We start from the raw sequence: 16,728 nt of genomic DNA on the forward strand, positions 1-16,728 counted from the left end.
TAAACTGGATAAAAAATACTGTCAGCAAGGTTGCAATTATTGTTTTAAGGCCAAAACAAATACAGTGTCTCCAAAACGTTTGGGCATACCCTGCAAGCAAGGAATGACTCATTGGATACTACAGAAGCTGTGGAAAGAGAGCATGTAGTTATGAAACTTTACCAAGATGGAAGGCATTCAATTGGGAAGAGTCAACATCTTGACAGTGACAAGAAAAAACAAAGAACTGGCCCAATTCATGAAGAAAAAGGAAATAGCTATCCCTGGGCTAATTGAGAAGAAATCATAGGAAAGAGGAGAAAAGAACTGATACTGTCTGTTTACAACAAGGATTACAGGCAAAATATGGGTAGGTATGATCGTGAGGACATACAGGATGTGAATATCAAAATCATAATACTAACAATGCAATGGAAAAAAGGAGAAAATAACTTAAATCAAAAGTATGTCCTAAAAACTTTAAATAAAGAAGATGATCTAGAGCAGAACCTAGAAGAAGTGAATATACACTATTAAATGCTGGGTTCTTTAGCTGTGGAAAAAGGTAAACTGCTGGTGACAAACACACCACAATGTACTTGTGTTATAGTAACAGTATGGTACTGCCTGCACAGAAAACATTATTCAAGTGTTCAAAAGCACCATGAACTTCAACACGATGCCTTCTGGACTGACCTTAGTCATGAAGACAAGTAGGTGGACTGCCCCTCTCCCCCCCTGTAGGAGATGGTATGACCTTTCTAGCACAACACAACAACTGACAATACAAGACACACATCGTATGGATATGCCAGTTAGAACTGTAATGGAGATATGTGAAATGAATTTTCCCCCCCCCCTAGAGCTGCTGTTTATAGGGAAAACACATGTTATAATGGTTCAAAAAAGAAAAATAATCTGAAGAATACCAGGTGTAATGAAAAGACAGAAGAAACTAAATCAATCTCTGATTAAATAAATATTGGCATAAAATGCAAACAGCCATGCCTGAGGAAGCCTTTGGTGGAAATACTAGAACAATCATAGCAGGGCCAAAAATGGGTCAGTTTGTACAATGACTGTGAAGTCAGCAAAGGAAAAGAAGAGTTGTAAAAATAGAAAAAGAGAAACTAAACAAAAAAGGAAGGAACTAAGACAACTAAAACCAAAACAGAAACTGGGAATGATCTCTCAAGAGCAACGGAAGAATTTTTTATGAGTACTTTGGTAAACCAAGCTGAAGTGTGCAGTAGAAACACAGACATGGTACACACCATGGTGGAAGGACAGACTGACAGAAAAAGTACAAGAGGGAAGGAAAAAAAAAAATGTGGAGAGAATGGAGAACAACAAAGACTAATAGGAGTATGCAGAGGGAGACTGAAGAAAGTGGTAGCTGAAGAACAAAAAAAACCTAGTTGCTGTTCAATCAAGATACATGGAGCATGTAAATGCTATAAAATATAATAGATATTCAGCAGTCGGACAGCATAGCTTCAGCAGCATAAAGCAAGATTTAGAGGTTCTCATGAATGTTTCATTCACTTGGATCAGTTCTTTAACTCCAATTCAAACCTGAACAAAATCTCAGAAAGAACCAACATCCTCTTTCATTTTTTAATTAAAGCCTTTAGGTGTGTTGATCTTCTGAATAGACATTTAATATTCTGCACAATACACAATACCCTACCACGTTACAAACCCCCACCACACTGTTCACAAGACCCGCCTTAAACTCTGCCCCTCCTCCCACCCCTTTCCCTCCCCCCTCTCCGCTCCAACCTAATATCTGCCTCACTACACTCCACATGTCAGCACGTTACTCCGCACCTCCTCCTCACAGGCAAACTTCTTAGCACGCTGTCCAAGGTGAACCACATATACCGTATTCACATACACCATTAGTTGTCCAGGCCCATTAAACTTTAATACTTATTCCTCTTTTGCTCTGGTTTCTCTTTAGGCTTCTTTTTGTATCTTCTCGATTGGAGTGAGAAATTTTAGATCACTTGTATTAAGCCCAAAGAGAAGAACGGAAGGACAAACAACTATCGTATGTAAACGATATCGTCTTATACTAAACAATTTTATAATGTCTCAGTGGAAATTTTAACAAACGTAACAAGCCTTTCTAAGACGTGTTTTATGATATACAAACGCATAGTTCCACAAGCTCCATTACATGAGCAATGTGTTATCAACTATATTTTTGTTCCTACTTGGATGACATTTGAATAACAAGTGGTTTTAATGAATTGACAGACAATCACTAAAAGATTTTAAATGCAACTGTAAAATGATGAGTGATGATTTGGGCATTTGTATGTAAACAGATCAGCAAGATCAGATTATTATGTATTTGGTATGAGTATATCACTTTAATTTTAACACACAGTAACAAGAAACTTTTAAGAACTTTCACACGTTCAGAGTGTAATAAAAAAATAGATTAGAAAAGGTTGATGGTACAGCTAAAGCATGTAAAAAATTTTAATCAATGTATTTATTTGGTGAAAATAGTATATAATATTGTGTATCCCTACGTGTCACCATGGCACTTTTAATTAATATGTACTTGCTCAATTTGTGTGATTTAGGCTGACGATGACATTTGTGTATGTCAAAACCGGTACCACTACTGAATAAATGTTGTAGATAACATCTTATACAACTTGTGATTTGTCTTGTAATTTGTATTGAAAAGGTTGAACCTTACTAAAACTTATCTCTGTGATCTCAGTTCAATACGGAAACCAAAAAAATGAAGTTTATATCTTCGATATTTGCAACTCGTTTGGTTGGTATTGAAAAGGTAATCTCTATCAAATATTTTTGCTTGTGGAAGAGCACTTCTGCTTTCTGCATATCTTGATAAGTCATTGTATCCTTGAACGAGACGTATTTTGGAAAGTGACGTTGCTGGATTCGATGTTTTTTTTCTTGAAATCTGTCACCCAGGACGAAGAAGCAGTAAATTTGAAGTCACTATCAACTTAATACTGAAGTGTTGCATTCGCAGTCCACTGTTGCGAGGTTCGCATTGCCATGTTCTTGTTACATTGTCTTGCTTCAACAAATCAACTGAACGTCCATTCATCTATGGCAGGGCCTCTCAAACGCCCAAAATCTCACGCGTGCAGATAGAGGCGCAAGAGCTCCGTGCACTGTGCATCGCTGCCGCTCGGCATGGCTCGGATCAACGCTTCGTCTCTGGGCTACTCGGCTAAGCTCGGCTCAACTCGCCTATACTCGGCTCAAGTCAGCCCGGATTTGGAGCGCTACGGCACAAGTGGGGCAGAGGGAGACAGGCGGAGCGAGCGAGACAGGCGTGAGGAAAGAGAGAGTAAGCGCTATTGCTCCAAATCGAGGAGTGGGGGGTCTGCACTCTGGTCAACCAAGCCAAGTCGTCTTTTGCACCGTGCACAGTGCATGCACCACGCGCATGCACCCTGAGAGGCCCTGATCTATGGTGTCGTACTTATCCAAGGTTGTACCCACTCAGTCGAAATCTTTCTCCCATTGCGATAAGTTTTTCTTGTGTTTCAAAGCAGACTCACTCAATTCTTCTGCAATGATCGGAGCCTCCACTTTGGATGCTCTTTCATTACAGGTACCGCCATTATTTTAACATCAAGTGGTATAGCTTCAAAATTCATTTTCTTGATTTCGGGCACATATCAGTAAGCAATGATAGTTTGAGATGATGACGGTACTTCCGTCTCCAGAATAGGGACGACATTTTCACAGATTTCTATTCCGTCGTCTTTTTCTTTGTGAATCAGTTCTTCGTCAGCGCATGCCATTTCAAATTGCATATTCCAAAATCGTTGTAAAATTTCTCTCCCATCAGTTTCGAGCACACGGAAGTACAGCTGCTTGCTTCCAGATTTATTATGCCTCCTTTTTCCAATGCCTGACAAAAAAGTGGCAAGCATTAGTCACTTCTCGTTTTGTTTCTTCTGTCACCGGTTATAGGTCATGAAACCTGGTTGATCTGGCAGACACACATTCACTGAGGGCTGTTCTTCTTTCACAACTGAGTGTGAACCGATGCAAACTCCAGAGCAATTTTCATACACGGCAACTAGGTTACCCAACCTGTAATGAAGGACATAATTTACCTGAAATGGCTTTACAAAATACAGTTAAGTGACAACTATATGTCACACATGGAAAAATTCACTCACCACAGCTCACTGTTGCGGACCTGACATTTTAAAGTAAAATTTGCACGCCTTCTAGTGTTCTATCACTATCATTTGGTCCAAAGTGGATTCTCCGTCATGATATTTGACCTCAATTTTTTCTATAACAAAAGCTTATTGACCAAAATCCGTATGTATGAGTTATTGTTGAGTGTTCCCCAATAGGTACATTGAAGTTCGTTGAAATATGATGGATGCAGGGTCTGGCCTCTACTAGCGAGACTTGACCAGTGATAAAGGAAGATAAAGATCAAATACAGGAAGTACAATAAAATTTCTGAGATGTACAGCATGTAAAGAGAAAGAGAGAGAATGATGAAGACATACAGAAAGAAATTAAGGTGGGAAATTTGTGATAAAACAAAGGGAAACAGATGGATGGCCTGAACACATTAACGGGACAGTCTGGAGATAGATATTTTTTTTTTTACCTAATGTATGGATTCTCAGGAATTTTTCAGGGAATGTCTTCTACATAAGTGAAAAGTCATTTCTAAAACCAATTGCAGATATCTTGTTTTGAAAATTCCAAATCCATTTTTTCTTCCCCCATTATATTCCACTGCAACAACTGAAAATCTGGAATTTAGTGCATAAGCCACATTAAAAAAAGCATTATGTCCTGATAATTCTGTATATAAGTTATGTTTCGAGATGTTTTGTATCTAAAAGAATGAAATTAGTTTGGGATCAAAATTTAGGATATAGCAATCCCTACCACCTGAAAAAATTCTGCAATCAAAAATTCCATATACAAGTTTTCTAACAAATATACAATACATAGAGCATAGAAGTTTTGTAAATTTAAACAAAGAATTTCAGGACAAAAAATGAAAAACAATATGTAAAATCAGGAATTTGGTGAAAGAAAAAACAAGATGACCCTAGTTTCCTCTGCTGAATCTATACCTTAAAAGTTTCCAGAACTGTACATTATCACCAAAATGACTAAAGTATCAATTTCTACCTCCAGACTGTCTCCTTAAAGAAATGAATGAAGGTCAAATCTATGGAATTACTAATGAAAGGAGAGGCCATGGGTGACCCAGATTAACATTTAATGAAAAGGGATGGTGGAAAGCAATATGACCTGGACTGGACCAAAGTGATGAACAATGAGTGTTGGAATGATAGAATAAAATGGAGGAGATTTATATTCATCCGCGTAAGAGGGTATGGTAAACGACGAGGACCACCACCACCACTTACCGCCATTTTCTACATTTGAAGAGTCTATAAACATGAGATTATTCACCATTACATTGCACATCATCAAATAAAATGTAAGGTATGTAAAAGAAAAACCAAGAGAATTGCAGTGAACATGAAAAGTCATTGTATCAACAACAACAAAACCGAAAGTAGACATACTGCATTCAAGTGTAAATATTCCACTGATTGCAGTAACCTAAGAAATGGGTTGATCGGATCCACATGAAATAAGATAAGAACTTTTCAATGAGCCTGTCATGATGATGACATAATCAACAGACATTCTACCACCTATATCAATTAGGTATGATTTCCAGACAAGTTGATATCGGTTGACAATTGAATACCTGCCAGCAAAAACGTTGTAGCCCTAACTTTTCTAGAATGTTGGGTTTCCGTGCATAAACGATGTATGTGGTCAGAGTGAGGCATGTAGGAAGTTATGCTGGCAAACTTGAACGTTAAGTGCCTTTTTTCTTTTGTTTAAATTTCGCCACGGGTTGTGCAGGTGCAGAAACGTTGTATCAATGGAAAAATTTGCATTTTGACGGTTACAACTTTTTTGCCAGCAGGTATTCAATTGTTTAACACAACTAGCTATCTTCAAAATAACACTTTATTATTACCAAACAGAAATGCTTCTAAGTTATTAGAACACCTATTTTCTGTATCTAATTACTTCCAACCTCTGATAATGATGATGTTCACAAGATGATAATAATATGGTACAATTAATAGTTCAATATTATCACCTACCTAATATACTCATCCTTGTTCTCATTAGTGAGAGGTATATTTGCACCATCCGGTTTTAATTCTCTTTGGGAAAAGTGACCAAAACTTTCTTCATCCACACAGAAAGTCAGTTCCAATTCAGATGGATCATTCTCTTTAATCCACAATAATGAGTTATAATACTCTGAGTCCACACTTTCCATGTCCTTTAGATCTATTGTCTTGCTCAGCATCATTTTATAGAAAGGACGGATGAAGAATGCTGTGGGAAAGACAACCAGTACACAAGAAATGTATTTTACTGAGATAACGGACTACTTCTACACCTTTTCATAAACTGCAGTTACTTAAGATTAGTATATTCTTGTTGCATGCAAAACTGGGGAGGGAAATTTGGGAGCAAATTTTAAATAAGTAATCCAAACATAATAATGAAATACCGAAGATGAAACCAGCAAATAGGATCATTTGTACAGCAAATGCTGAACTTTACACTTTAAGTTGAAAGTTTTTTTAATTTTTTTATTTTTTATTTAGGAGAATTACACTGTCAAAATTTACAATAAAAAGAGTAAAAATAACAAATATAGCTAAGATATTAAAAATAACACACATTAAGATAAATATTGGAACAAAAGAAGGTACAAGCAAAGGAAATATCAAGATTCATGGGCAAAGAAATAGTGCTAAGGAAGGTAGGTACTTTAGAGAAAAACTTTTAAGTGGGGAAAAATTGGGAAGTTGGAACAAAGAGAAAGATTTAATCCTAATTAAAAGTTTTATGAAAGCTGATATGAAAACATTTCTGTGCACCAATTAAAAACTCTCATAAATAGTTGTTTAATAATAAAATCCTTAGATTATTCAAAAAGACCACTAGTAACTTTTAAGTTTCCTCTTAAAGGTAGCATATATTAAAATTAAAATTTTGAAAATAATAAATTAATATACAGTAAAACCTGTATACAATGGAACCTGAAGGGACCGAGGATTATTTCCACTGTACGCAAGAATCCAAATAATAAAGGTGACCAAAAGATAAAATTTTTACTTTTATGGTTTTTTCTTTTACAATTTGGTTTAAGTCGCACTGACATACAGGTTTTACGGGTACAATGGGATAGTAAAGGGCTAGGAGTGGGCAGCAAGTGGCAATACCCTTAAGTGAGTTACAGCGTAGTGTGAAAATGGAAAACGAAGGAAAAATATCTTCACAGCTGCCGGCAGTGGGGTTTGAACCCACTATCTCCTGAATGTAAAAACTGTAATTATATATATGCTATACGTATTCAATCAATCAATCAATCAATCAATCAATCAATCAATCAATCAATCAATCAATCAATCAATCAATCAATCAATCAATCAATCAATCAATCAATCAATCAATCAATCAATCAAGATCTGCATTTAGGGCAGTCGCCCAAGTGGCAGATTCCCTATCTGTTGTTTTCCTAGCCTTTTTTTAAATGATTTCAAAGAAATCAGATATTTATTGAACATCTCCCTTGGTAAATTATTCCAATCCCTAATTCCCCTTCCTATGAATGAATATTTGCCCCAAATTGTCCTCCTGAATTCCAACTTTATCTTCATATTGTGATATTTCCTACTTTTAAAGACGCCACTCAAACTTATTCGTCTACTAATGTCATTCCATGCCATCTCTCCGCTGACAGCTCGGAACATACCATTTATAATACCAACATGACGAATGTAAGACCAAGTGTGAGGACTCTGCCATTATAGCATGGTAGTTTGTGGTCCCGCCACTGCAAGCACTGCAAGTGATTATATCCAACACACGTTCCAGTAGTTCCGGCAAGCGGGGTATAGAAAAGTGCGGGAGACCTTACTGTGCGAGATATTTCAGTGAATGAGTTGAATTTTCTTTGCTTTCAGTTCCTAAACCCAGTTCATTGTGTGTTGTGTACTTCAAGCATGTATCGTATGTGGCTTGATTAATTTAATAGCTCAGCATGTCGCACTGTTCTGTGCCTGGCTGTAAGTCAGGCTATGGTAGAGTAGTTGATAATATGCAATTTTTTCATCACCGAACGATTGAAATCAATTTGAAAAATAGGCCAGACCTATTCCACGTAAGGATACTTAGTTAACGCGTAGTAGCAGAATTTGCCATGTTTATTTCTGTGATGATTTGATAGTAAAATAAGTTTATAGTGAATGGTGAATTCAATCTCGAATATCCACCATATCTTTACGCAAGCTTTCGAAAGTCCAGTAACCGACAAAATGAGTTAGTAAATAGTTGTTGTTGTTTAAATGTTTTCATTCAACACCTGAAGGGGTGGGGCAGGCCACCTAGAGGGTAATGCCCTCTCTCTGGCGAGGCAGTAAATAACTACTACTAACTAACTACTAAACGTTTTCATTCCTCCCCTGAAGGGGGAGGCGGGCCTCTTTCAGGCCGGGAGATTTGATACGGTGAAGGAGATGTGCGGAGAAGGTGAGGGGGTAGGTGGCCGTGGCCTATACTACGAACTGTCCCAGCATTAGCCTTAGTGCAGGAGAATGGAAAACCACGGAAAACCATTCTCAGGACAGCCAACGGGTGGGAACAGGCGTGAAGTCCGGCACTGTGCCCCAGGCCCGTCTCCCGAATGCAGAGGCGTAGAGCCACGGTAGAGCCGTGGCCAACTTTCCTCTGCTCGGTTGGCCGGTCAGAGTACAGAGCATATGGGACAACAACCCACTCTGCATCTACCGACATGGCAGTAAATAGTTTGTTACCTTAAAATAGTTTTTGGGTGTTTGTTTTAATATGCTGAGAGTTATGTGTTATTTACACTCCAGTAACTTGTGCTTTCCACAACATGTGATGAAGGCCGTAGCTCTTATTTCCATATATGATTTTTTCCATTGTACCCTGCCGTGGTATCTTAATATTGCAATATCCCATTGCTTTTTAAAAGTTAAGGAGTAATACGTTTCCTCTGGCATCTTTCCTAAGACCAGCTGATGGATACTGTGGAGCTTGTCCACTCTAGTGCTGCCTGGCGGGGCGCTCTTGAACTCGAGGAGTCCTCACACTTGTTCTTATATTCGTCATGGGCTCGTTAGTTGGTACCTAGCCCAACCTAGCATATGGAAGCGAAACGCTGGCAACCAGGAATGAGTTAGCTGGAAGATTTATAATGTCCAATAACGGACCATTTGTATTGGTATTATAAATTTACTCATTCGGGACAAATATTTCAGATTCCCTATGGGAATCAACATCTATATCACATACCACTTAGTCGAGCAGCTCGTCTTTTCCCAATTCTTCCCAGCCCAAACTGTACAACATTTTTGTAACGCTACTCTTTTGTCGGAAATCGCCCAGAACAAATCGAGCTGTTTTTCTTTGGATTTTTTCCAGTTCTTGAATCAAGTAATCCTGGTGAAGGTCCCATACACTGGAACCATAATCTAGTTGGGGTCTTACCAGAGATATATATGCCCTCTTCTTTACATCCTTACTACAACCCCTAAACACTCTGATAACCATGTGCAATGTGCAGAGATCTGTACCCTTTATTTACAATCCCATTTATGTGATTACCCCAATGAAGATCTTTCCTTGTATTAACACAGTAATTAAAACTGAGGAGACTTTTCCTATTTGTGAAACTCACAACCTGACTTTTAACCCCGTTTATCAACATACCATTGCCTGCTGCCTATCTCACAACATTATCGAGGTCACGTTGCAGTTGCTCACAATCCGCAAAAAGCCTTACCTCTGATTCCACTTGTTTTCTCATATCATTTATATATATGAGAAAACATAAAGGTCCAATAATACTGCCTTGAGGAATTCCCCTCTTAATTATTACAGGGTCAGATAAAGCTTTGCCTACTCTAATTCTCTGAGATCTATTTTCTAGAAATATAGCAACTCAGCAATAGACCTGTATGTATTTTATGCAATGGTAGAAGGAGATACTAAATTATGTTGATCATACACTGCAGTTTATCAGCACTGGTTAAAATCCAGTCTTGTTTACGCAAGCTTTATAACAAGATAAGGAAGTAGAAAAGAAGCAAAATTCACGTGGAATTCTTTTTAGAGGAGAGATGTGTTCATTGCCATGTCCAGGGACCCGCCAGAATACCCCCAGCTTTTATTTTTATGAACTTTTTTTTTTTTTTTTTTTTTGCTATGGGCTTTACGTCGCACCGACACAGATAGGTCTTATGGCGACGATGGGATAGGAAAGGCCTAGGAGTTGGAAGGAAGCGGCCGTGGCCTTAATTAAGGTACAGCCCCAGCATTTGCCTGGTGTGAAAATGGGAAACCACGGAAAACCATTTTCAGGGCTGCCGATAGTGGGATTCGAACCTACTATCTCCCGGATGCAAGCTCACAGCCGCGCGCCTCTACGCGCACGGCCAACTCGCCCGGTTTTTTATGAACTAATGAAGAGTAGCACACAGCATTCTTTATTATTTGGCTACCTATTAGCATTGGTAATGGCTAACATATAATCGGATATGCCATCATTCCCATGAATGATCAGAAATACGCAGAGTTAGCAACCCATACAGGAAGAAAAACAAATATAAATATAGCTTCCACACTTTTCACACATTCTGCTACTTGAAAGCAAGTTGTAACATAAATACAACTGAACTAAATAATTGAAGTTGTTCTTGTAAGTAGATGAAAAACTGGTGACTTAAATAAGACATCCACTGCACGCAGCCATATCAATAGAATAACAGAGGTAATGAATCAACAATGGACAGCTATTGCTGTCTCGATCTTGAGGCATTATCTGCAAAGAACAATTTACAGTAGTAGGCTTTGTCACAATCCGGCATTGAGGCAACTCTAAAAAGCTTACTCCAAGATAGCTGCCAATCTTCTGTAAGGAGACAGCATCAAAAGAAGAAGAAAAATAATTTTGTGTTCTTGTATTCTCTCTCAAAATAACCTGGAGCTAAAGTACTAACACTTAAAACAATCATTACCACCACCACCACCACCACCACCACCACTCAAGATATTTGCATATACACAAAAGCCATGTCTTCCAAGGAAAGTCACAGCAGCAATTTACCGTAATAGACCTACTGTACAACAATACCACCACCACCACCACCACCACCACTCAAGATATTTACATATACACAAAAGCCATGTCTTCCAAGGAAAGTCACAGCAGCAATTTACCATAATAAATCTACTGTACAACAACAATAATGCAGTTGGTTCACCCACAGTTTCTAACAGTTAAAAATATCTGAGAGCAATGTAAGTATAGAAAAAGAACAAACCAGTGTTAAATACAGACAGAGAGAGTGGGATAAAAAACTGAAAAAAATTAGCATCCATTTTTACCAAAATTGGCAACTTTTTTTTTTAAATTAGCATACATTTTCTGAAAATTAGGATTTTTAATGAGAATAAAAAATGCCTAGAATGAACACTGTTTGTTAGGTTCCACAACTAATCAAAATGATCAAATCCACAAGAAAAATCACTGTTCAAAGGAAAGTTTTGTAATAAGTTTGGCATTGCCTTCCTTTGAGTGCATCTTCTGTCCGTAACCACAGTGGGATAAAGCATGCTCCCTGTCAACAATGTTGGTTGGGGTCCACAATAAATCAAAACAAAATTTAGCAAATGCATTGACCTCTGACTGCACTGCAGTTAATGTAAACATGCTATCACATTTCACACCTTCCTTCAAATTATTTTGAATTGCTGCATCTCTGAGGAACTGTAAAGAGACCAGATTTCTTTTTGTGAAAGAGTTGACGCACCAAACAGTTTCTCAAGCTCAGGTGCTTTCCCATTATTCAAAATGATATTTTTAGGATAAAGAGCTTGAGAAATTGTGACAAAATTATTGCAGTAAAAAATGAAATAGCGTATGGCTTTTAGTGCCGGGATTTGTCCCAGGACTTCGGCTCGCCAAGTGCAGGTCTGCATGTCGTAATGAGGATGAAATGATGATAAAGACGACACATACACCCAGTCCCCACGCCAGGGGAATTAATGAATTAAGATTAAAATTCCCGACCCTGCCGAGAATCGAACCCGGGACTCTTGTGACCAAAGACCAGCACGCTAACTATTTAGCCATGGAGCCGGGAGCCGGACATTGTGGTTAAGGTCTTTGACTTTCAAAGTCTGTAGCTTGCACTTTGAAGAATGAGCTGCTTTAATGAGAATGTTTTTGCAAGCTCCTTTTTCTAAAAGAGTGAGCTTGTCCTTTTGTGTTTCCATGTTTGTCCGTGTCTCCTGTCTCTGTTGCTCCCTCTTCCCACAACTGAACATCCAAAGAGAATTCAGTTTTGTACATAAACAGACCAAAAGAATCCTGGCAAATAAAAAGAATGAAACCTTGGATATACAAGTAAACAAAAACTTCAGATAATTGACCTTCCTTTTGCAGTATTTTAAGGGTGACCAATGAACTTGACTTTTTCCTTTTCCTTACATGAAGAAATCTTAAATTAATTAAATGATCAAGAAATTGCCCTGTACTGTGGTGGTGGTGGTGGTGGTGGTGGTGGTGGTGGTGGTGGTGGTGGTGATGATGATGTGCGGTGTTTCATTAGAGTTCATGAGAACTCGTTATTAAGGATTCTGTACAAGTAATACCATTAAGTAGAGAAATGAAGAGTCATATGAAAATCTTCTTTTAGATTTAAATGTTTTAATACGCAGTTTAGTCACACTATTATGACTACTATCTACATTTGACTGTAACCCATAGAGTATGCGAAGTGTTAACAGCAAGCTATGGTGGGTACGTAAGGTGCAAAACAAGCTGTCTGCACATATAGACCTCATTGCTGTCAAAAAGGGGCGATATATCTGAGCTGTAAAAAAGGTATGATTTTTAGCTTTCGGACCAAGGGTGGCAATATTTCTGAACAATGCAGTTTGGGGATTGTTTGCATACTACAGTGGTGAGTGTATCATGAGCAAACAAATGGCATCATTGTGAACAACAGACATGGAAACTGCGAAGCTCCACGTGTCACATATAGGGGAAGTGTTTGTTGTGTTGTCCACAAAGATGCATGAGGGCTGATTGAATCGCTACAGTGGAATATCAGTTCGGGAAACCCTGCTGAGTATGGAACTCAGATGGTTACAACACCTATACCATAGCATATGGAAAGAGGAAGCCAGTGCTTTTTCATACTTAATAGGCGGTGGCGGCAGACTGCACCCCACTGCCGCGTTAATACAATAAGCGGGTGCGGCAGTACACAAAACTGTAAGACTTCCGTTTGGAAGAATGACCTTCTTATTCTTATTCTTCTTTTCTTCTCTCTCTCATTCTCCTGAACTGGTTGGTGGGTAGCATGACTATCCTCGTCCAAAGACCTATCCTGAGCTAGCTGCTTGACTAGTTGATATGGATGTCGCCCTTTAATGCCATCGAGGAACCCTGCTCTTGGTCGTCCTCTTCTAGTCTTTCCTTCCAGTTTCCCTTCAAGCAGTGTGGTGCACCATGATGAAATGCCAGAGTAAATGTCCTATCCAACCACATCTTCTTTTTGCGATCATTTTCTCTAAACTGATGGTTTCTTCAGCTCTCTTGAGAACTTCTTCATTTGTTAGCCTGTGAGTCCAGAGAATTCGTAACATTCGACTCCAGCACCACATTTCAAATGCATCTATTCTTTTCTTATCAGCCTTTAATAGAGTCCAGGTTTCAGAGCCATAGGTCGCAATGCTCCAAATGAAGCTCTTAATGAATGCTTTCTTACTGGTAGGGATATTGCCTTGGAGGTCAACAGGCTTCTTTTTTTATTGAAAGCTCCTTTAGCCTGGGCTATTTGAGAACGGACATCTTTTTCACGCCTCCCATCAGATGTAATGATGCTTCCCAAAAAACCGAACCGATTTACTTGAGTCAATTTTTCTTCTTCCAAGCAAACGTTAACATCCTGTTTACCATCCAGAGTACATTTCATTATCTTAGTTTTTGTTTTGTTAACATTCATGTTACATTTTCTTCATGGGGCCTCTAAATATTAGTTCTTAATTACCATCGACCTCTAAGATCTTTTGCTACCATGTTTTTCCTTCATTCCCACCTACATTTACCAACTCCTTTCACAAAGCTGTAGATTGTATTGGGTCTTCTTGGATTTTTTCTCTCTCTTCACCTGGTAGTCCTAGAGTGGAGAGTCTGATTCTACCAGCGCCTCACATTCGAAAAGTATGTGTTCAGCTGATTCCTCTGCTTCATTGCATTTCCTGCATTTGTTGTCTCTTTGTACTCCAATTCTATGTAGGTGTTTTTTCAGATGGCAGTGTCCTGTCAACAGTCCTACTACCCATCTTATATTTTCTCTGCTGAGTTTCAACAGTTCTTTAATATGCTTCTTGTATGGTCCTTTTATCAGTTCCTTTGCAAGCCTGCATCCTGGAGTATTTTTCTAGTTTTCCATTTGTTTCTTTTGTACCCATTTTCCTATGTAGTGTCGGGCTTGTTCATATGAAATCCCGCATACAGGTTCTGGGCCTACAAAATGTGTTTCTGCCCCTTTCCTGGCCAGTTTATCTGCCTTTTCATTTTCTTCTATACCTGCATGCCCTGGTACCCATATTATTTTGACAATGTTGTACTTTGAGAGCTTCAGGAGAAGTGAGTGGTAATACCAGACAATTCTAGATATTATCCGGACTGCCTCTAGTGCCTTAATGGCCGCTTGGCTGTCCGTAAAAACGAAAATGTTCTTATTCCTATAGTTCATTTTCACAGTTTCTTCAAGACATGTTGTGTTAGCTATCACTTCAGCTTGCAAGACTATAGTGTGTCTGCCCAGGCTCATCTGGATTGATCTCTCAGGTCTTCCCCCATTGATCCTTCCTGTGTCATCCACTGTCTTTGAGCCATCAGTCCACCACACTATATCTTATTTTTCAGTATTTCATTTGTTGATATCCCAGCCATCAACGGTCTAATGATCATTGTGTATATCCACATTATCACTGATGGTCTTAGGCCCCAATGTCATCCCAACGGCTCTTCTAAATGCATACAGCAAGTTCTTGGCCCGGGTTATGTTCCTTTCTATAACAATGATCTTAGAATTACTTCCTTTCATATGCCATGTGTACATTCCAGGAATATTTGAATAGAGGAAGCTGTTTAACACACTAATTTAGTGGCTTGTTATCCTCTGAAAATTTTTTAACATCTGTAACTCTGAAATGACTTGATATAGTTGAAACTATTATGCATTTCACTATATCTAAGACACACACAAAAAGTGTTAACTCACCCACGAAGGCATTGTCTGAAACCTTGAAGAACTTCCAGAACGATTTCTCTGATTTGGACAGTAACTAGTCTTTCCTTATTTCCTTCGTAATGGAAGAAGAAGCGGCACTTAATGTAATAAAACACCAATTTTCACACAAGGTCATATCTGTGATCACTGCTGCATCCAAATTCTGTGGGTCTGACAACAATGGAGTCTATACTGTCCAAAAATGCAAAAAAAATATTCCCCGAAAATTTTGTTCTTATCCCAAGTTTTCTGAGACAACCTCTTCTACGTGCAATAGCAACCTAAACACACATGGTGAACGATATGTCAAGTATCGAATACCTTTCTTCGGGCCATAATCTTAAAAACTAACCCCAATGGCACTACAGCCCTGAAGGGCCTTGGCCTACCAAGCGAATGCTGATCAGCCCGAAGCCCTGCAAATTATGAGGTGTCGTGTGGTCAGAACAATGAATCCTCTCGGCCGTTATTCTCGGCTTTCTAGACTGGGGCCATGATCTTTATGAATGTAAATATTGCCAGTGGAGGCTCAGTTGGCTGTTCACTACAAAGGTGACGAGCACAATCTAAGCAGTCAAAACTCTTTCTGTTAAATGAAACACTACATACTGTTTTGTCTCGTACGGAAGATTTATTTCATCTTCCCAGCCCGTGAGTGCTATTTTCATTTCATTTTGGCCTGTGCGGAATCTTTATATAATAGCATATACATCTGGGGCTCGTGTTACATTTGTGGAGCATTGTAATCACAATTATTTTTAGTTTCTTTCCAAAGAACTTAAGATTATCTTCAGCTTCACTTGACATCTCACATTTTCAATCTGCTTCAATTTAGCTATGTATGCAGCTAATTTCTCAAATTTCTCAAAGTTAGAATAATTCTACATGCCTAAAATCACTATCAGCTACTTGAAAGATACACGGCAAACTGAGATCAAGTTATTTTATGTTTACATTATAGTAACTATAAAATATTTTAAATGTAGAGGGCAAATTGAGTTAATTACATTCCAAGCTATTGCTGTTAATATTATATTGTCATTGTCAACATGTTCTTTGAATAATTCTCATTCCAAGGGGGGTTTCGAATTTTCAGGGACCTGCTTAAATATTACAAGTTATAAATCTCATTATAAAACCATATTGGATTTCAGAATAAGAAGTTATTATATTAATAAATACACAATAGTCCTTTATATTTAGGATAAAACCATTTAATTACAAGTAGAACATGTTTCGCTCAATCTTAGTGAACATCATCAGCTATAGATAACATAATCCATGGTGGGTCAGGGCCCTGATCCTGGTGTATATAACGAAATATCGT

The 16,728-nt window shown here is 38.4% G+C and overlaps 1 protein-coding gene across 3 annotated transcripts in view; it reads right to left on the reverse strand.

The window, feature by feature from the left end:
- Nedd4 (E3 ubiquitin-protein ligase Nedd4) overlaps positions 1-16,728 on the reverse strand; it is a 592,743-nt gene that overhangs the window by 50,985 nt on the left and 525,030 nt on the right. For all 3 annotated transcript variants that reach the window (XM_067159509.2, XM_067159503.2, XM_067159516.2), the window contains exon 15: positions 6,153-6,393. In XM_067159509.2, the coding sequence (XP_067015610.1) occupies positions 6,153-6,393 (241 nt within the window). The remainder of the gene's footprint in view (positions 1-6,152; positions 6,394-16,728) is intronic.

This window comes from Anabrus simplex, chromosome 1 (genome assembly GCF_040414725.1).
Source record: "Anabrus simplex isolate iqAnaSimp1 chromosome 1, ASM4041472v1, whole genome shotgun sequence".
NCBI lineage: Eukaryota > Metazoa > Arthropoda > Insecta > Orthoptera > Tettigoniidae > Anabrus > Anabrus simplex.